The sequence below is a fragment of the Leuciscus leuciscus genome (assembly GCF_965113295.1).
Source record: "Leuciscus leuciscus genome assembly, chromosome: 17".
Classification (NCBI taxonomy): domain Eukaryota; kingdom Metazoa; phylum Chordata; class Actinopteri; order Cypriniformes; family Leuciscidae; genus Leuciscus; species Leuciscus leuciscus.
Genome location: NC_138741.1, coordinates 21,457,047 through 21,478,902, shown reverse-complemented (window position 1 = coordinate 21,478,902; position 21,856 = coordinate 21,457,047). Strand labels below are relative to the sequence as shown.

Here is a 21,856-nt window from a genome sequence, read left to right as displayed (position 1 = left end):
ACAGGAAAAGACCACCATGGATATATAAAGAATTTCTTGGCGATAAAAAAAAAAAAAAGCACATACCAGAATTTGTCTTTTTTTTTGGGACTTCCTACCTTGAAGATGTGTGGTCCACATCCAGTAGGGGCTGGTTAACATTAGACAGGTCCAGGTTGTACTTGGTTTTGTAGTACTCAGCGAAAGTCTCATACTCTGGAGAGGGGAATTTACTGAGCGGGGTGAGGTCTGTGTAAACGTCAGCCACATAGAACCGATGTGGCTGATCAAAATTACGATACCTGAGAGGGAGGAATGAGACAGAAGAGTAGAGTTCAACTACAATGAAAACAAAAACACAGTATAAGTAATCAATGAGAGCTTAATTACAAGGGTAATAAGACTCAGAGATCACAAGTAACTTTTGTACCTCGGAATGATGACAGCATCCTGGTAGTCCTCCAATCTGAAAATGAATGGGTTTTGCTTGGTGTACTGAGTATTTGGAATGCCAATGCGTGCTTCAGACTTTTCAATATCCTCCATGAACTTGAAATCCAAGTCCAAGGTATTGGAATCCTCAACTGAACAGAGCACAATATCTTAGAGAACAGGAGGTGGCCAATGGCTGATATAAAGCCGATATATATATGATATCACACTATTTAATTAAAGATGTAGTGAATATTAAATAATACGAGCAGCAATGATATTTTTATCATTTTTATTTGACATTTACTAAATTAGAAATATGAATTATTTTTTGAAATATAAATAATTAGAAAATGAAACAATATGAAAAACAAATTTTTTCACTCGTTTGTGTCTAGTAACAGAAAAACTTTCCTGTAAACATCCTATTTAGACATATGGACCATCACTCAGAGTACATTCATATTTATAAATGTCACATATATTTGTAAATGTTTGCAAATTTTGTAAAATTTAATGTGTATTTACAGAATGCCAATGGTAAATCAGAAAGTTACAGCGTTTACCTTATTACTAATAACAGAAAGGCTATAACGCTATAATACTTTTTCATTTACTTTTTTTATTTCACAGTTCTCTAATTTATGAGACTTTCGTTAACTAACTCTAACGCTCAGGTGCTGAGACTCTGTGATGTCAAAATAAAAGTCCCAGAGTTATTTAAACAAAAGTCCTGCTTCCGTCACTTACCGGCCAAACAGAAAAATGAATTTGGTAATATAATTTAAAAATGCAAAAATTAGCCTTGCCAATATATTAGTCAACCACTAGCTGCAACAAATAGGTAGATGATAATGAATTCCATTATTAGCTGGGTCTGTGCACTTTGGAATGAAGAATGTTGGAATGATAATAATCAAAAACATTCTTTACAGCTCTAGATAAGACCATATTATACATTGACGATTAGAGGAAGGACTAACTGTAATCTTAAAGACAAACAAGACAACATCTGCAGCACTCACCAATGTTGAGAGGTAGAACGCAGTAGGCAGAATCTGCCTCGACAGGCTTAAACTCTAATGCTGGCTTTTCCAGACGGAGGATGTGGGAGAAGATGTACTGGTGCAGACGCGTGATCAGCTCCAGCTGCGCTGCGCTCAGAGTGAAGCCCGACTTCTGCAGCTCAATCGAGATGGTCACCTCACCAGAACGTGTGTATACAGGGAAGTGAGGGATCTGATGACACAGAATCGGATATTAAATAAATAACACATTTGACTGTTTTCTAGATAATAATCAAAGCAATTTACACTAATTAAACTACACATTTTTCACAAGTTCTTCAAGGATCTCCAGATTCAGAAAGATAAAATAAATGAAAGGTGATTACCCGAGGTATTGGTTTAGCTGTTAGAATGCCAAAACATCGGGTAGTGTCCTCTGGCGGATACAGCTTCCTCCGCCGGAAGTTGAGCTCATCAGGAAGAGGGGTGGTGAGGACCATCCCTATGACGTAAAGGTAACAAGGCTGCTCTGGCACAGGGTAACACCCCCGCAGACACTCTGGTATCTACAACACATCACACCCAACATGATTCTATATAGTCTACACATTGTTTCACATTGTTGAAAGAAAATAATCCTTTTATTTTAGCAGGGATGTATTAAATTGAACAAAAGATGACTGTAAAGAGAGTAAAATAATGTTATAAATAATTGTTGTTACAATTTTCTTTTGAACTACTAATCAAAGAAAAAGTATCACCGTTTCTACAAAAATATTAAGCAGCACAAATGTTTCCAACATTGATAATATAAGAAATGTTTCTTGAGCACCAAATCAGCATATAAGAATGATTTCTGAAGGATCATGTGACACTGAAGACTGAAGTAATGATGCTGAAAATTCAGCTTTGCAATCATAGGGATAAGTTACAATACAAAATATATCAAAATAGAAAACAGTTATTTTAAATTGTACTAATATTTAAAAATATTACAGTATTTCTGATCAAATAAATGCCTTGGTGAGCATAAGAGACTTTTGAACAGTAGTTTGTGTAAATGTATTGTATATCACTACTATGGTGGTACCAACAAAAGCATGAATCCTGACAGTCTTTCAATCTTCATTCTTATTACATCACCTGACCCTACATGCTGTAAAAAAGGCACACACTCACGGCTTTTGGGTAACATTGTCTCCGTTTGGTGGAGCCTGGTCTTCCTGGCACGTTCGTCTCTTCCTCATCATGCAAGTCCAGCTCCTCCTCATATTTTACAGTTTCCTTTCCCACCGGCATCAAATGATCATCCAGTTCACCTAGGCACGAACATTGCATATCAATCAGCGGCTCTCAGAATGCATAAAATCTTGTATAATTTACACTTTTTCATGCTCACCAATTTTGTGCAGTTTTTCACAACAGAGAAGAGCGACAGCTTTCTCTGCAAGTCTTGCACAATTCATTGTTGGCCCCTAAGGGGAAGAAAGTGTTTAGAAGTGTTCTTTTTACTTTCAATCAGGGATTTATAGAAAAATCACACACATTTTTGTATTTAAATTGTATAGTTCACCCAAAAATGTATGGCTTTTTTATGAATTTATGTATGACTTTCTTCCATGGAGCACAACAGATTTATAGCAGATGGTCTAAGCTATTTTGTTTCATACAATGAAAGTGAAAGGTGACCATAGTTGTCATGGATTTTCAAGTCAATATAGCATTTAAGTCATATCGACAACTTTTATTTTATTGTATGGAAAAGAGCAGCGTGAACATTCTTCGAAACATCTCCATTTGTGTAGAATGCCTGTATTACGGACGTCTTTAAACGTTGCATTCACGTTTCGAGTCTTTTGCAGCATCTCGCGCATGACATGGCATTCCACACGGCGCTCAAAGTAAAAGATGTTCAACTTTTTACAAGCCCGTCTCTAGACCTGCGTCGCGTGTTTTTCGCGTTGTGAATTCTGTGTGAATGGCCCCTACATGATACATATATGATACATCATCTGTCCTGTATCGAAAATATTCCAAAACCACAGATGTTTGTTTTGGCCAAGTCCTTATCCTGCCCTGAATTCATCTTCCCTGTTTCTGTGCTTTCTTTAATGTCGCAATGGTAAACTCTCTCTGTTCTGACGCCAGATTTATGCATGCAGCATTCAAAATCGTGCTTTCTTGAATTGGTTTTCGATTAATCACACAGCCCTACTTTTAACTCCTAGCAAAGCTGACTAAATGTAAATTGTTTTAGAAAAATTTGATAAATATATTGTGGCCAGAACTCACAGTGACAGGAACTCTGAGTGGTGAGTTGATGGGTAGAAAGAGTGTGGATCGATAACCTTCAGTCTTCAACTCCACAGTTTTACACTTCGGAGCAAGATGAGTGAACGGATCGCTGGGCAAACGCGCACAATATCTACACAAAACACAAATACATTAAAGAATGAATGCAACATGCAACAAAATACAGAAATCTTACGATTTAGGACAGGATACTGACCTGTTGATGTGCCCAATGGCTGTGTTAATCGTGACGCGGGGGCCTCCGTCTTCTGAGCGCAGGACGTAAGGTGGGAGAACGTTGTCATCATCGGTCACGGGCTCAAGTTCAAAATCATTGCATTCTGCTGACTTCGAGCACTTATTTCGGAGGATCTGAAAGACGTACAACTTTTTACATTACATGTTTTAATGCACACAGACTCTCCATTAGAAATAGTTCTCATTAAACCTGCTGACCTTTTCTATGGCCTTGTAGGTCTTGAGGTCTTCTTCAAACGTTTTTGTCCGTTCGTTGTCGGCTAACATGATGTAATTGGAGACTGGAGCACGGGCACGACCTTTGGATTGCACGTACGAACGGTACTCTGTTGGCAGGTCAAACCGAACCACCAAATTGCACTTTGGAATATCAACACCTTCTTCCACAATGCTGGTTGCAATGAGCAAGTTGGTTTCATGGGCTCTGAACTTCCTCAGGACCTGTACAGTAGTGTGAATCAACAATAACAATTATGATCAGCATAAGCTAAGGAAGTGGCACAGGAGGCTTTTTTGGACTGCCGAATTCACTCACCTCCTCTTGTTTTCTGAACTCAACCTCCATTTGTTTGTTGCGAGGCTGGTTCTTGCCGATGCTGTGACCTGTGATGAAGTTGCTACTAATGTAAGCCAGCTCTGGGTCCTGCTTCCCTGCCTCCTTAATAAGTCTGATACACACAAATAATACAAAGTGCATTAAAGTTGCTTTGGATAATTCAAATAAGCATTTGCTAAATGCTAACTAAATATATACACTACCATTCTAAAGTTTCAAGTTAGCAAGATGTTTTTAAAAATAAATTAATACTGTTCAGCAAGGACACATTAAATAAATCAAGTGACAGTAAAGACATTTATAATTAGGGTTGAGTATAGTTTGAATATTAGCGATTCCGATTCTGCTAGATTCCTAGATTCGATTCCAATATGGTAAAAAAAAAATGTAAGTCATCCATTTAGATAAACATGTATTCCTTTTTGCAAAAGATTATGTTGCAGCTTAATACCATGAACAAAAACCAGAAACCTAAAGAACAACTAACTATTTAACGACTACCTTATATAAATTTCAAACATTGTTCAGTTGTATACAATTTATTTGTGCTATTGCTAATTTGCTTATTTGTTCTTATTGTATTACACTGACTGTCTTCTTGTCTTTAATAAAGTTCAGAAATTGAAATCAAATTTAAAATAACACTACATAGTTTTCTTTGTATAAATAAAATATATATTAATACAAATATAAATAAAATAGATTAATCTTTATTAAAGTTACAAAAGTTATTCAGTCACGATCAGTGAGTCATTTTATTTTATTTTGTTCTTTGATTAACAGTAATGACACAGACTGATCATGCAGTAATATTAGACTGCACTGTGACTTTAAGACCTAATGCACTGATCCAATATACTGCTACACATTTTCTTTCTCATCTGTTTAAGTTAATTTAAGACATAACTGACTGTGTTAGAGCAGATATTTTGACAATTTTGTGTGTATTTGTCCATTCAAGCACAAGACGACGCGAAAGAGAACGCAAGGCAGCTTATTGTGTGTGTGCTCAGCACAAAAAACAGAGAGGGAGTGGCAAATTGAGTTCTCTTTCACATCTTCTTGCGCTTGAATGGTTTAAAACCACATTAAAATGCACACATGAATCTATAAGCAGAATCAATTTTTTTTATTTTACAGCAAGTATCCGATTCCAGAATTGGAATCGATTTTCAACCCTATTTATAATGTTACAAAAGATGTCCATTTCAAATAAATGCTGTTCTTTTGAACTTTCTATTCATCAAACAATTCTGAAAAAATTTTTTTTATCTTGATTCCACAAAAATATTAAGCAATAAATAGTACACTGAAGACTAGAGTAAGGGATGTTGAAACTTCAGCTTTACCATTACAGGAATAAATTACATCTGAAAATATATTAAAATAGAAAGCAGTTAATTTGAATTGTAATAAAATTTAACAATATTACTGTTTTGACTTTTTTTTTTAATCAAATAAAAACTACCTTGGTGAGCATAAGATACTGCTTTCAAAAACATTAGAAAATCTTACTGACCTCCAACTTTTGATTGAAATATTGCTTTAATTTTATATTATAATATTTGGTAATTTCATAATAGTGACAAATAACAAGAAAAATTATTAGACTAAAGATCTAAACCATAAAAGTGAAAAGCGATCAACTCATCTAAAATTGTATATTTGTAAAATCAATAATATAAAAGTCTGAATCTAAATACAGACACTGCACACCCCTACTAAATACTAGGAACTCATGATATATCATAACGGTTATGGTAAATATTAGACATTTTATCTGTAAATTTGCTGTCATTTAGCGCTCAGTTACTATTTCAAATAGTAATATACTACTTTCATACTGTCCATTATAATGTTGTGATGCCTAAATTCACTTGTAGTTTTAGAGCACATATTATTTGCCTAGTATTTTCTGAGAAAGACAGTGGAGCACTGCAAACAAACCTGTTTAAAACAACCGCTGTATATCGCCTTTCCACAAAGATGATTCCACAGAGGATGTTGGTGAAAGGCGAGGGAAAATTTGCTTCGGGCTTCTCCTTTGCCTCCGCCTCTTCATCCTCGTCTTCGTCCTCAGAATCGCTCCAAGAAACGTAATTGTCCTGATTGCGATTGTTGTACCACTCCACGCTCTCAAACTGCTGCCGTTCAAAAGGTTTGTACTCGTGGAGAATCTCCAGAAGTCTGATGACTTTGGGAGTGACAAACTTCAGGTCTAGGGAAGCTGGAGAGAAATGCTCCTCGCATAAAGCGTGGATTTTTCTCAGAATGGTGTCCGTGAACAACAGGAACTTGCGGTTCAGCTCTTCCTGTTCATGTTTGATATATTTCTGCAGCTCCCGGACCATGATTCCCGCAGCTTTATCTGCGCACCAAGGGCCCAGCACAGTCAACACGGCACGACAGTCATTCAGCACCTTGGGATAAACAATTACACGATTAAAACAAATCATACAACTACAGGCAGTTTCTGTCAAGAGTCTTGTTACATCATCTTAATTTTGGTCTAGGGTTAGAAGAGGTAACATTGAGATTGTGACCATTATGTGCTTAAATGATGGTGGCAAGAGACAAAATAAGACCCAAAGGGGAGAACCTGTTTGGAGATGAACGTGGGGTCTCTATCTTCTCGATGAGTGAATAAGTTGCAGTCATTAAGAAAATGAAGGGCTTCATCCAACTCGCTCAAAAGCCTCTTAGAGAGCCCACTCTGATCTTGGTACAGCCCACAGTCCAGCACCACCTCACGAGGCTGGGATGCATACCTAGACGTAAAATTGACAGGTAAGAAACTTCAATAAAGATTTATAACAGATGATACTCAAAAGGGGTCATATGATGCTTTTTGATGTTTTCCTTTTAGAGTGTAATTTATCTGTGCATTTATATGATTTGCAAAGTTAGAAAGCTCATAGTGTCCCATAAAAGGGATTTATTCTAACAGAGAACACTGCACCAGACCTGCCTAAAATGCCAGATATTACTTCATCAAACGTCTATGTCACAAATGTGAAATATTAGCATAATGCCCATCGAAAGCATACGTAAAGAAAGATGGCGCTTCAATAAATTGTAGCGTTGTCGTCATGTCACGGAGATGCTGCGTGTTTAGATGCGAAAGCAAAACCGCTTTATTTTGCTTTCCGAAAACAGATGAAATACGGAATCGGAGGTTAGGACAGCTTCCTGAACCTGGGAGCACACAACGCCAGTTTTATACAAAGACTCTTTACCACAGTGAAACGTTGGTTCCGATCGATCATAAGCAAATTCAAAATCCAACTCAGGCTTGAACCGATATGGGAAAATCAACAACATTATTAACTGTGTATTTACAATTGCTTAAAGACTTAGAAGCTGAAGCCTGTGATTATGGTAAGAGGCGTTACATTTTCAGCACACGCTTGAGGTGTTTGGTTAATCACAATGCACTGGGTCTGACTCTGCTGGCCAATCAGAACACTCTGAGCTTTTCGGAACGAGGGGCTTTGTAGAAATCAGTGCGCTTCAGACTGAACAGGAATAGAGGAGCTGCAATAATGTACAGTATGTGAATTTTTTTTTTTTTATTAACATTAAAGCATGTCATCGTATTTTATTAAACCCAATAATCAAAATGAGGAACTTTTAAAATGGCATCATATGACCGAAATGTTTACAAGGAAACACTACCTATCCAGCACCACAAGATCGGTGGCAGTTTCTGCATTGCTCTGCAAAATCTTCTCCAGGTTCTGAATCTTCTCCTCCAGATCACAAGGGTCACATTTGCCATTTAAAATGGAAGCAGTCAGACCCAAAATGCGAGGACAGCCTGGGCAACCCTCACAAATCTGCAAAGGAGATTTACACCATTTAATAAAGCATTATAATGAGGGATGGATATCACCAACTTACAATATGGTATCTATCTGTTTATCCTGGATTACAGTTAGGCAAAAGTATTCAGTTGACAACTGTGATCAATCATGAAAACATAATTATGTAAACTAATTTATATCCCCAGCAAATGTCAGGAAAACACTATATCTCAATACAATTATTGTATCAGCACAACTCTAATCATAGCTGATGTATTCTATAGCAATAATCTGAAGTCAACTTAAAAGTTGATGGTTTGCATTTTGTAAATTAAGTGTTGTGACTAAAATATGGCTCTCTCCCCAGAAAATCTCTCACATTAGGTAAAATTAAAAAACACATTCAGCCAATCTTTGAAGTCAAAAGGATAATTCACTGAAAAATTAAATCTGTCATAATTTACTCATCCTTATGTCGTGCGAAACTTGTATAACTTCCTTTCTTCTGCAGAACACAAAGATATTTTGAAGAACACTGGAAACCAAACAATGTTTGAGCCCACTGACATCTACCAAATGGAGACACTTCTCAAAATATACAGGTTTGGAACGATGGTGAGGGCAAGTAAATGAAAGAATTTCACAATGAAATAAAAATGGACAATTATTGTTTTTTATTAAATATTGCCATTTATTATAAATGATTTATCCCTTTGTTTTTTAATTAATGTGCCCTCGTAATCTTTAATTAAATTAACTTCCCCTGCCTCTCTTCTCTTATGACATGTTTACTGGCATGAGTGACAACCTGTCACTCACATGAGATCACAGCAATAGCAAACCACAACGATTCAATTCATTCCAGATGGACAAAATCAAGTCCCGCCTTAAATTCCATTCTCATTCGAGAAGCTTTTTCACTTGGATGTGTCACAATAGGAAGGAGAAGACGATCACAACTTCCATTTCATGTCGACTTTAACTCTGAACTTAAGATGTTTTGTCATATGGCCAACTGGCAATAAAATATCTTCTCAGAGTGCCTTTGTTCAACCTTCAGGACTAAATACATGCCCATTAATATACCAATGGATCGACATCTTTTTAGCATTATATGGAGTGACAGTTAGATGAGACCTCTATCATCCCTCTCTTTACACAGACAGATGTGATTTCAAAGCCTCCGTTCAATGTCGTAACAGACTGCAATTTCACCTTCATTATTTCCTGATAAGGATGGTCCGTGATTGCAAGGTGGCATTCGTCAAAAACCAGCAGGTTGATTTTTGATAGTGGCAAGACTCCATTCTTTAACACATGCAGGAATATGTGGCACGTCATCACCAGCACCTGAAAGAACAGACATTATGGAAAAGAGAGGGATGAGGAGGATAGGAAAATATCACAGGTTGAACAATGACACCTCATCAAGATGTTCAACAATTATATGAATTAATTCATGGGCACATTAAAACGAACATGTTTAAATCACACCTGATTCCCCATAATCTTTCTGTTCCACATCTCCTCAGGCCATGATGTCATTTCCTCTGACATGTAGTCGGCTACCTGGAGATCCGAGTGGGTTCTTACAGTAGATGCTTGCTGAACCACAGATGATGCTTTAATTCGGGAAAAACGAACACCACAGAATTTAGATTAATCAACAAGGAAAGTTTTGATCATGCTTTAATGGGGTACATGACAACGCATTTGTGACATGACAGACTAGACAATAACTCACCTGCATTCACAAGGAAAACTGTTCTCTTTTCATCCTCTCCACGGATTTGGTGGGAGAGTTCTTTGATTAGGAGCACTGCGATAAAGGTCTTCCCTGAGCCAGTATTTAAGCAGACTATAGTATTGTGTTCAAGAGCTGCTTCAAGAAGTTCAACCTGAAAATGCAATTGGGTGAAATTATTCAGCAAAATGTAATGTACCATGTACAATAACATTAAACTTTTTCTTCAATTCAGCAAGGATGCATTAAATTGATCAAAAGTGACAAAACAATATTGCTTATAATATATACACTTTATAACGTTGTTTCATAAGAAATGCTATTCTTTTGAACTTTTTATTCATAAAAACAATCCTGAAAAAACTGTATCACGGTTACTGTATCAATGATTTCTGAAGGACCATGTGACACTTAAGACTGATGTAATGGCTGCTAAAATTCAGCTTTGCCATCATCATCATCATCATCATCTTTTTTTATTTAATGCCATGTCAGCAATCAGAGCTGCTTTGCCATCACAAGAATAAAATATATTCCTTCATTTTTGGGTGAACAAACCCTTTAAGTCTAAACAAAAACGTAAAGGACAATACAGTAATCTCCCAACCTAAGAACCTTTTCAAAAGGCTTGCCTGATATTTTCTTGGTGTGTATATGTTGTCATGGATAGCTTCCTGTTGCCACGGGAGACCGAAGAAGGGCCCCATGGGTGAGGAGGCAGGGGTCACCAGCTGTAGGCCAGCCATGCTTATAGACTGTTAAGCAGGGGACCTCCAGTCATCCAGTGTTTATCTCATTGCATCGTGGCCTTCTAATGCTCACTGGAAGAGACAGACATGTTAAGATCAGATCAGTAGGTCACCAACAATAGTGCTGAATTCAACTATGCCACATTGCTGTTACGTTCGTGGTATTTTGAGCGACATGTTATTCAGTGCTGGTTAGGGTGGATTCATCTGGGTTACTGATTATAGATGAGTGTGTTTACTCACAGCGTGTACGTTCCCCACTCTGCTGTGTGACCAGGCCGCACTTATTCTGGGCATCATTATCAGAGCTCTTAAAATCAGCTCATTCTTGTTCCCCTCGAGTTACTCTGCTTGGAAAAACAGACACACACTTAGAACCTGCACAACTCTAAAGCAAGAACAAATGTGTTTTACATATGGAGCAAACAGGTCTGAGATTATACCGTATTTTTCAATTTCTTTACTTATGGAATCAACCAAGCACCTTACTACTATGTAGTGATGTGAAACAAACCAAAAAACTATTTTACACACAATATTAAGTCTAAATTAAATCAATAATATTTAAAAGCATGACATTTATTGCCTTATTTATTGACAAAGCTGTTGGTAAAATTTACTTTTGGTCACTGGCATAAATTTGGTTTCACTTTCTATTTTAGTCTGGCCAAAATTTTCTATTTGTTTTGCATGTAAAGCGACCAACAATTTTGTTATTTCAAGCCTAAACAGACATTAATTCAAAATTTGTTTGATTAATTGCCTAACTATTCTACTGCAGTCATCAGAACTTTTATAATAAATTCGTGCCTAACAACGCCCTTCAGCCGTGACTTATTCACGATAACAGCACAGCCTCTCGTACCTTATTGCTTACATAAAAATTATTATATATACTAATTTCATCTTAAATACCTTCCATCATATACATTGAGAGTAAGAAAAGCTGCGTTATAGCTTCAGCTGAGAGGTTTCTGCAGCTGGCTAATGAGAGGTCTGTATAATAGGTGTTTATTGTGAGAACTGGTGAGAATGGCACACTTGGCACTGCTCGAGGTTCAGGCGAGAGCGCGTCTGCAAACAGTGGCGAGCGTGACGAAAGGCTGTAAGGAAAGCCTTTATATGGAGATGTTTGGGCGTGTTTTATGCAAATGACTAACCTCGTGCACGCGGCCGCTCATTTAGAATACTCCAAATTCACAAAAAACAGAACGATGTTAAGAACAAATTCGTGTGTACGAATGTGTTGTGAATTAGGTGGAGATCTTTCGTAAGAAGTTCTCCTGTGCGTACAAATACGAAATAATCCACGCAATTACTAGTGAATGAGACCCAATGTTACTAAATAATAAATGAAACATCAATAATGACAAATGTTTCTTATTTGAACTAAATAGTTGACTAAATCATCCATATATTATCCATTGCTTTCACCCATTAGCAGTGGGCATTTAAAAACATGATGTGACTATTTCAGCAGATAGACATGATCACAGTACCTTAATGCTGCAGATGGGGGAGGGGCCCTGAGATAATATTCTTTCAATACTGTGAAAAAGAAGAGAGAAAATATAGCTTGTGATAATGGACATATCTCTGGCAAGGAGAGGACAGCTGAATTTGGATGACAACTGGCTTGTCAACACATTTTTGCCACTCAGGATCGAGCGCACACTTTCCTCCTGACAACCGCTGTTCGACACAGCTGCAACAAATCACCACAAGTCATTTCAGCTCAAGTAACACAAGGCTTCATTTTCAGTGAGTGAACACATTTGCTCTTGGTTAAAAATCTGCTCTAAGACTTCATGTTCGGGTTCATGAATCTCTAATGCAACCACATAGGTTATTTACTTTCAGATTTTGAAAACGCTGACACACATCTGTTTCGGTGAACGAAACATTCGATGTTAAACGCTTGGCCGCAAAACAGCTGGCCAGGTCACGGCTGCCCGATTCGACTATGCACAAGCAGATTTCCAGTGTTGAAAATCAAGGCTCGGGACAACTTGTTACTGGTACTTTATCTTAATTAGTCAGATCAAGACCATCACAAAAAATTGTTACTACAGTAATTATAGTATCATAAAACCATTTTTTTTTTTTTAACAATGAGATTTCCTTTAAACAGTATTCAAGAATCTCTTGTCTTTTTGAGTTGCAACAACTAATAAAATAAAATAATATGAAATATAAAACAGTTACAAAAAAAAAATGACATTATCGCTTGTGCATGAATAGGCAAAGTTGCAACAGGGGTGAAAGTGTACACAATATTTTTAAAGTATTTCATATTCTACAGCTTTATATTAGGTTTTTTGCACATAATAAATACAATTTATGATACAGACAACCAATTCAACCTTTTTTAGGCCAAGGACCCCTTGGTTAACGACAAAGAGATGATGCATGTATAAAATAGTTGCATATAGCCTATATAATAATAACTGGATTAACGTCAAACCATTGTCAGATTATTCGAATATCAAAATGCTTGATAGTTGCAGCCCTAGTGTCTTTCTTATGTCAGGCATGTGCCGGTATTCGGTAATGCGATAAATCGCGGTAATGAATATGCACGATATTGTTATCGCGGGCACTTCAAAATACCGCGAAAAATTATAATCCGAATTTAGATTTTTAGAACGCGCATTATAGCTTATTTTCCATCAACCGCTTAAACAAACACTGCATATATGCTGCGCGAAACACGTGCGCACTCTGATGTAAACAATCGCCACGTGTATAAGCATGCGGCCGTTGCGCACTTAATGGTGGAAGGAGGAACGCCTCCGCATACAGTCTACGGCCGCCGCCGATCTATCCGGATCCATCCCGCTTCTAAAAGCAGAGCTGCCAACTCGACGCATTCAGCGAGAGACTCCTCACACGCTCACGCCACACATCCGTTTTCTCACGCAGAGAAAAATCGCGGAGCAAAGAGGACACGAAGACCGTCAAACAAGACAGAGCAGGTTACTTTTGATATGAAACAGGAGAACAATTGTGTCACAGAACGTTACATTTAAACCATTTAATGACCAGCAGCATGTTAGATGACTAAAACATATAGATAAAGAGGAGTATTTTGCTGAATATGTGCACTGCACTTTTTTACATATTTATTATATTTTTACTTGTGCCATTACATAATTGTTATTATAATGAAAACCACATTATATTTGATTTAATTAGTTATTTGTAACCTTTAATAATACCAGCTGATAGGGCTCTATATGGTTACATAGCATTTTGTGAGATATATTTTTTTTTCATGAGAAAAAAATAACATGTGGGCTATCTACTGTAGCCTTCCTAATATTTATCCAAAATTAGTCAATATTGAATCAAGATTTAAATCAAATCCCAAGTATTGAATTGAAATCGTTAAATTTGTGTTAAGCAATAGAAACAGTAGCCTACCAGTCATTGTACCATGTAATCATTGTAACATGTTGTCACTAAACTTAATAAAATTCTGTTTAGTTACCAAATGTTTTGACAATCACAATTACACCTTGTGATGCAAGTTTTATTTATTTTTTACACCACCCCCAATCCATCTGTTTCTCATGTGCAATTAAAATATCGTGATAATACCGTATACCGTGATAAAAGCTCACTCAATTAATCGCAGCATGAAAATGTGATACCGGCACATGCCTATGGTGGCCAATAACAAGTTAGAAGTAGAAGTTAGAACTGTTGTATTATAGTAACAACACCTTAATACAATGGTTCATTTTTGTAAAGCCAGTATTCTTAATTCGATCTATAATCAAGATAGGATAATTGACTATTTGATTAGGTTGATTTACTGCAAAACAGATGAAGTGAGGTGCTCTTATTTTAACTGAGCAGAACTACATCCACTTGAACAAACCAGCATGGATGTCTAGACTTCCTGTTAACCTCTAGCCACACTGTAGGCGAAACGGCTGGCCAGACTGGCTGCATACCGCAGTCCCAGTCGAGTTTCAGAACAAAGCGCTGAGCATGACCTACATTACCATGTGAATGACTCTGGATATAGCGGCAGCTATGAATCTGTGAGGACTGATTGTTTACAAGTAAGCTTCAATCCTAGATTAAACAGCTAAAATCTCTCAAAAAAGTGCCCACTACAGCAGAAACGCGTGCCCAAGAATGGAGAACTTGCATTGTGGAACAAAAACAGTAGAGAAACCAGCCGTCCTTAAATTGGTTCAAACATAGACTGCAAAAAAAATTATTGATTCATGCATTTAGGAGAACTATGAGTTCCATTACGACTCTAATCATTTACATTCCCAATAAGAAGATATTCATATACAAACAAGACAAAAACTGGCTTCAAAGTAATTCCACATGCAGGAGTTCCAACATAAACGTGCCCAACACCTGATTTCAGGCCTCCAAAACTCACACTTGTCACATGAAAGGGCCCCTCAGGCCAACCCATCCAGCGGGTCACCTGATCTGACCCTGAAAATAAAGGGCAAGTTTCCATAACCCCGTCTCATGCACTCATAAATTCTCATCAATAATTCATTCTGCTTACATTACTGTCACTTTATTTTGAAGAATGCAACTAGTTGATTCAGCAGCATATGGCATTTGCAGCGCACGTGAAATTTTCTAAAGAGATGCAGCAGCAAATCTATAAACTTAGTCAAGTACACAACTTTACAGTGTTATTCTTCTGTGGTGTCTGCATTTCTAGAGCTCATTGTAACCCTGAAAGTCAGACTAAAATCAGTTATTAAAACCAGTTTCCAGATGTAACAATTCATGAAATAAGCACATATCAACTTGCATCAGCCTTTAATATAGACCTGATGGATCTGTCCAGATTATTTATAATAATAATAATTCATTACATTTATATAGCGCTTTTTCTCGGCACTCAAAGCGCTTTACATAGAAGGGGGGAATCTCTTCAATCACCACCAGAATAGTACGCTTTAGTAAGTTGCTTATTTTATTAATAAGATGCCAAATTTATGACAAATCGTGTTAGTTGTATGTACATTTTCCAATACAAAAATTATAGCAACAGAAGCTTTAGTAAATGACATAGCATTATTAAAGCAATAACTGGCTTTGCAATCAATCAATAAAAAATATAATTATTTTACCTCTGAAGCATTAATATCAAACCACCAAAAGTCATCAGAGTGCATAACAAAATCAACATCAACTTGTTGAGTAAAGCATTTTAAAACGAACCTTCATCATGTAGATTATATTCATATGGTTTAAATCAAAGTACAATAGTGCCATCCGATACCATGACTGTACCAGTATTGCCACACAAGTTGTTAGGATATAGCAGACATCATGGTATTCTACCACAGCACTTTTTTTTTTTTTTGTAAGAGACATCATAAACACATTGTGCTGCTAATAAGATACTTGTGGTATTACCAAAGAGCATGTCTGAATAGCATGGTATTACCAAGGTACCACAAACAACCTGACAGATCCTATTAAGATTTTATTTTTTAAATAAATAATCTTAATGCAACATCACATTTACTTTATTCTAAAATGAAAAGACAAAACGCTTTTAATCATCCTTGATGGCACACAAGCAGCTTTGCCCACATTTCTAACACAAACAGATGTCAAGCAGATGAAAACCAAAGCCTTCCAGCAACATAATTACCGCACTATACACATCATAATCACAAATGCATCTAAACAACTAAATCAGATTATTTATGCATATCAGTTAGGCCTCATTGCGACCTTGGCCTTGAAGCCAGCAACACACCCAAACACCCCCACCCTCCCACACACACACACACACACACACACAAATCGTGAATCTGTCAGTTTGCCAACCACAAACGTGATTCTTGCACTATACTCTTATTTGATCACATGTGAAGTACATCACCGAATCTGTCCTAATAATAAATACGTCTGCCATGTGAATCAGACGGCTAACAGACGCGTGTAGCTAAAAAGGCACCGTCATGCAAGAAGAAAACACAACATGCATTGATTTACCTCACTTAAAACGTCTTATAATAAACCATGTATTGCGTTTAAACAGCCAGGGACTGAAAGCATAAACCGTTTTTAACTGATGTAAGCCGGACAGTTCTGTTTTTAATGGTGGTACGTTAGTGGTTAGCACGCGAGCTCGTGTTAGCTTCGGTTGTTTTTATTGATTATTTCAGGAACACGAGAGGAAAAACACAAGCGATCAGGCCGCGATGTGTTTGTATATTGAGGCGCGTGCTCACCGATGGTGAATTGTTTTATTGGTCGTGTTGTGTTGAAGAATGTCTTGTTAAACGGTGCGGCGCCCCTCTCTCCCCATTCCCTCCTGCTGCTGCTGCTGTTGTCAGGCTTCTGCACGCGAGTGAAGTCTGCCACTACGAGGAAAGCGGGAAGTGTGAGCACAGCTACTATGAACACAACTATTCCATAGCAATGATGATTCTTTAAAATAAAAGTCTCCGCCTTTCTCTCTGACAGAAACTAAACGTGTGTTGCTTTAACTATGGGCTGTGGAACTTTTGAGAAACAGAAGCACACATTTCATACTTACACTAGACTAGTCTATTAATGTCATAAACAATTCCACCACAGCGTCATGTGTTGTGCAACTCAATATTTGTGTTGTGTTTAATAAAAAAAAAAGTATTCTGCTAACATTAATTAGTAAACTAATAAAATAATAGTTTAATTTTCCTCCACATTTGGTCCACAAATTATATTTACCTCAATTCTTGTTTGTTTTCTTCACACATTACGATGATGATGACGTCACAACCGTGGGGTGTTTTTTGAAACGTTTATGTAATAATCATAGAGGTAATAATGAATCTTTTTTTTTTTTTTTTTTTTTACATAATCACTTAAATTGTTTATAAGTATTTCCTTCTTGAAAGGTCGGGTGTAACATAAAAAAATTCGTAAAAGTAGCAACAACAACAACAACAACAAAAATATGGTAAAAAGTTTCCAAGACAGTTTTATGTGACCTTCATGTAACAAAAAGAAAAGAAAAAAACCTGGTTCATAAAATTGGCCAAAAACAAACACTTACATTTGTATTTCCATAGCTGTGTAAAATATATCAAATAGGGTAAAATCATAGTACAAACGGGAGTACAAATGCGATGTGAGATCAGAAGTTAACGGCATAAAAAAAGGAATCAATTATTCCTAATGTAACTAAAAATAAATTGTAAATAATAAAATGTTCATATATTTGATGAATAGAAATGACAGAGCAACGATGGGCCATGTAAGACAGCAGCTAGAAAAGTGCTACATAAATATATTACATCTAAATATATGTTTCCTCTGTAGTCCAATTTAAAACGCTACCAAACTGGTAGGCCTACCCAGAGCATCTGAGAGCAAAGTTATAATGGTATCTTACTACCATCTACTGGTCATTTTAGGAACTACCGTCGTTTCAGAAAGAGAAACGTTTGTGACGTATATTTGAATCTGGATCACAGTTCCTGTTTTGTTGTAATGTATATCAGAGAGAGCTGCACTTAAGAGGGAAAAGATTTTAGATCATATAAAAAATAAAAAAAAACGTACAAAACTGACATAAGAAGAAAGACACCATAGTTCCTGTCTTCTGCACTGTCATAAAACAACACATAAAGAAGCAATCGTAATAGACATAATACTAAAATAAGTCTAATTTAAAATGCCGTAAACTGTATCAGTGAAAATGACTTTAGCGTTTATCTGATTAGTCTTATTTAACGTATACGGTGTATACTGCTCATCATCCAGTACTATTCGAAAACGCTGCACTTTCCCGAGATGCATCCGCTCCAACTCTCTTCCTTTAGAGTTTAGACCAATCAGAAGGATGGTCAGAAAACCCTTTTCTCTGATTGGCTTAAAGCTGCAGATGCGCAATTTTCAAAGTCAGCTAACTGGCAGAGCATGAGACTCGTAGTCAGAGCGGACAGCAAATAGAGGGTTTTCAAATAACCTGCGGTATTGGAGGGATTTAAACGGCTTTATCATCTTACTTTATCTGCTTTTAAAGTATATCAGTTAAACGGTACGGGCATTTTCGATTTTTTTCTCATTAGCTTGTTGTTTTTGTCATTTATTTTGTTTAAGTTTGGCGTAATTTAGGCTAGACAATGTCAACATAATGGATCGGATGTTTGTGTTGTGTATATATATTCGTGTATTTTTAAGTGGCGCATATATGTAAGCGACCTTTTAATGTGACTTATTTTTGCTAATTGACTCCTGCTTTTGTTTAAAGGTTAACTTACATTTAAAGGGCATTTTCTGACCTGGAGCCCAGAAGACGCTCCTTTAACATGGCATCATCACAGATACCAGCAGCCAAAAAAGATGAGAAAGGAAGAAATATACAAGTGGTTGTACGATGCAGGTGAATGTACATGTTTTTGTGTGTGTGTGTGTGTGTGTGTGTGTGTGTGTGTGTGTGTGTGTGTGTGTATATGTTTAATAACTTATATGCTATTTTAAGCATCCCACACTCAAGCGTTTTCCTCTGGCAGTGGTTTTGCATGTTGGTTTTTACACTTCTGGTACAAAACCCTCTTTGTTTATTATTTAATAATATTATTTAAATAATCTGCTAATAGTGATAACCGTTAGGTAATCAGTGATATTTATTTTTATTCTTCTTCTCTCTGAGACAATTCTCTACAAATGTAAAACTGACACGTTTTAAATCAATTTATACAATTTATTAATTACAATGTTTGTTGGCCAAAAGAATGGTTTGATCATTTGTGTTATGTTTTTCTTGTTTCATAATTGCTGAAAAGCGTAATATAGGATATTTATTTACTTTTTTTAAATTTGGTTTTGTTCTTTGTCTGATTAATGTTTATGAATTTTTATATCTAAATATAATTGTGTGTTTATGAGATGAAAATTAACATCTCAGTCTATATCATTCTCATGTCTGATGTGCAATTCACAGGCCCTTCAACACAGTGGAGCGTAAATCTGCCTCTCATACCGTTGTTGATTGTGACCAGAACAAAAAAGAGTTGACGGTCCGAACTGGAGGCGCCACGGACAAAGCCGCAAGAAAAACATACACTTTTGACATGGTTAGTTTTTGGCTTGTTTTCCACCCACATCCTGAGTCTTACTAATGTCCAATTCTTTTCCTGTGCAGTAATGCTCATTAAATATCTGGTCTGGTTTAGGTTTTTGGTCCTTCTGCCAAACAAATTGACGTTTATAAAAGTGTGGTCTGCCCCATATTAGATGAAGTTATTATGGGCTACAATTGTACTATATTTGCGTGAGTATCTCTCTTTAAATATAATATCATTCAGCTTTACTGATGGCTTTACCTGTTATGTTTCTAAATTTATATAAAGGGTTTTTCATCAAATGTTTTTAAATTAATACCTCAATTATGAATTTTGCCATTAAAAAAAAAGTCAAAGAAGCTGGCATGGCATTAAAAAACACAATATTTTGTATTTATTTGTTTAATTTCTGTTTTCTAAAAGATATGGACAAACTGGAACAGGGAAAACCTTCACAATGGAGGGTGACAGATCGCCCAATGATGAGTTTACTTGGGAAGAGGTAACAGTATAAAGTGTATCTCCAATGGCTGTTTAGAATAATACGTTCAATTATTAGTGTTTAATTTCTTTCCTAAAGGCCACTAATGTTAATAAAGGTTTCTTGCACCAGGCAGCAACTATTTTACTTTAGTTTAAATGAACTCTTTTTAGCCTTGTTCTGACTCTTATTTTTGCTACTGTGCCTTTATGACTTAGATGTAGATGATATCTATTATGCTCTTTGCACTAACTAAATAATAATGCTTTCTTATTGAGATTTTGCTGTTGGGCCACAGTATCAGTACCAATATTTCCTTGATATGATCTTCTCAGGGACTCAGTGTTTTTTTGTTTTTGTTTTTTTTCTCTTCCTTTACTTTCACCTTCTCTCTCACAGGACCCTCTGGCTGGAATTATTCCCAGAACTCTTCATCAGATCTTTGAGAAACTGTCCACTAACGGCACAGAATTCTCAGTGAAGGTATCTCTGCTGGAAATCTATAATGAAGAACTGTTTGACCTGCTCAGCCCTGCTCCTGATGTCACAGAGAGACTACAACTGTTTGATGATCCCAGAAATAAAGTATGCTTCTAATGTATTTTACCTCCCTATAATATCCATATCATATGAAAATATTCACTCAAATCTGACATTCTGTGTTTCTGTCAGAGGGGTGTGACCATTAAAGGTCTAGAGGAGATCACTGTGCACAATAAGAATGAGGTGTATCTGATCCTGGAGAGAGGAGCGGCCAAGAGGAAGACAGCCTCCACCCTCATGAATGCTTACTCTAGGTAATAACTGGATCCTTGCATCTCAATTTAAGAGACAAAAAAAATTGCACGCCATTGCTAAGTTGTTCATCGTTTATAATGCCCCTCTTCGACTTTTATTCCACCAGTCGATCGCACTCCGTGTTCTCCGTGACTATTCACATGAAAGAGATCACACTGGACGGAGAGGAGCTGGTTAAGATCGGAAAACTGAACTTGGTGAGTCTACTTTCTTCTCTGGCTCAATAGTGGGAGTTCACCGGTGTTAAAGTATTTTTAAACCTACGACTCGTCTGTCACTGTTCAGGTGGATCTTGCGGGTAGTGAGAACATCGGGCGATCTGGTGCTGTTGATAAACGTGCGCGTGAAGCCGGCAACATAAACCAGTCTCTGCTGACTCTGGGTCGTGTAATCAAGGCTCTGGTGGAGAGAGGGCCTCATGTGCCCTACAGGGAGTCAAAACTCACCCGCATACTGCAGGACTCGCTGGGTGGACGCACCAAAACCTCCATTATCGCCACTGTGTCTCCTGCCTCCATCAATCTGGAGGTATGACTTGTGCTAGTTGGCTTTGTACTGTTTCTTTGTTTTACTGTATTATCAAGAATGTTGACTTGTATGTTGCTTTGTTATTTTAGGAAACTCTGAGCACTCTGGACTATGCTAACAGGGCCAAGAGTATCATGAATAAGCCAGAGGTCAACCAGAAACTCACCAAGAGA

At 36.9% G+C, this 21,856-nt stretch overlaps 2 protein-coding genes and 1 long non-coding RNA gene across 3 annotated transcripts in view; 1 reads left to right on the top strand and 2 right to left on the bottom strand.

Moving 5' to 3' along the window:
* dicer1 (dicer 1, ribonuclease type III) overlaps window positions 1–17,209 on the bottom strand; it is a 34,118-nt gene extending 16,909 nt beyond the window's left edge. The window contains 20 exon segments of the mRNA XM_082142628.1: window positions 99–281; window positions 410–563; window positions 1,437–1,650; window positions 1,805–1,984; window positions 2,598–2,737; window positions 2,818–2,893; window positions 3,711–3,843; window positions 3,928–4,082; window positions 4,167–4,409; window positions 4,504–4,636; window positions 6,472–6,944; window positions 7,124–7,292; window positions 8,200–8,360; window positions 9,543–9,677; window positions 9,822–9,949; window positions 10,072–10,225; window positions 10,704–10,892; window positions 11,064–11,167; window positions 12,320–12,368; window positions 17,054–17,209. Coding sequence (XP_081998754.1) covers window positions 99–281; window positions 410–563; window positions 1,437–1,650; window positions 1,805–1,984; window positions 2,598–2,737; window positions 2,818–2,893; window positions 3,711–3,843; window positions 3,928–4,082; window positions 4,167–4,409; window positions 4,504–4,636; window positions 6,472–6,944; window positions 7,124–7,292; window positions 8,200–8,360; window positions 9,543–9,677; window positions 9,822–9,949; window positions 10,072–10,225; window positions 10,704–10,817 — 2,945 coding nt within the window. The 5' untranslated portion in view covers window positions 10,818–10,892; window positions 11,064–11,167; window positions 12,320–12,368; window positions 17,054–17,209.
* Window positions 1–21,856, bottom strand: part of LOC309479903 — a 270,271-nt gene that overhangs the window by 224,953 nt on the left and 23,462 nt on the right. The window lies entirely within an intron of this gene.
* kif11 (kinesin family member 11) overlaps window positions 18,713–21,856 on the top strand; it is a 7,515-nt gene continuing 4,371 nt past the window's right edge. The window contains exons 1-10 of the mRNA XM_082142819.1: window positions 18,713–18,849; window positions 19,063–19,194; window positions 19,756–19,888; window positions 19,988–20,085; window positions 20,300–20,378; window positions 20,757–20,942; window positions 21,030–21,154; window positions 21,262–21,352; window positions 21,441–21,683; window positions 21,773–21,855. Of these exons, the coding sequence (XP_081998945.1) occupies window positions 19,121–19,194; window positions 19,756–19,888; window positions 19,988–20,085; window positions 20,300–20,378; window positions 20,757–20,942; window positions 21,030–21,154; window positions 21,262–21,352; window positions 21,441–21,683; window positions 21,773–21,855 (1,112 nt within the window). The 5' untranslated portion in view covers window positions 18,713–18,849; window positions 19,063–19,120. The remainder of the gene's footprint in view (window positions 18,850–19,062; window positions 19,195–19,755; window positions 19,889–19,987; window positions 20,086–20,299; window positions 20,379–20,756; window positions 20,943–21,029; window positions 21,155–21,261; window positions 21,353–21,440; window positions 21,684–21,772; window position 21,856) is intronic.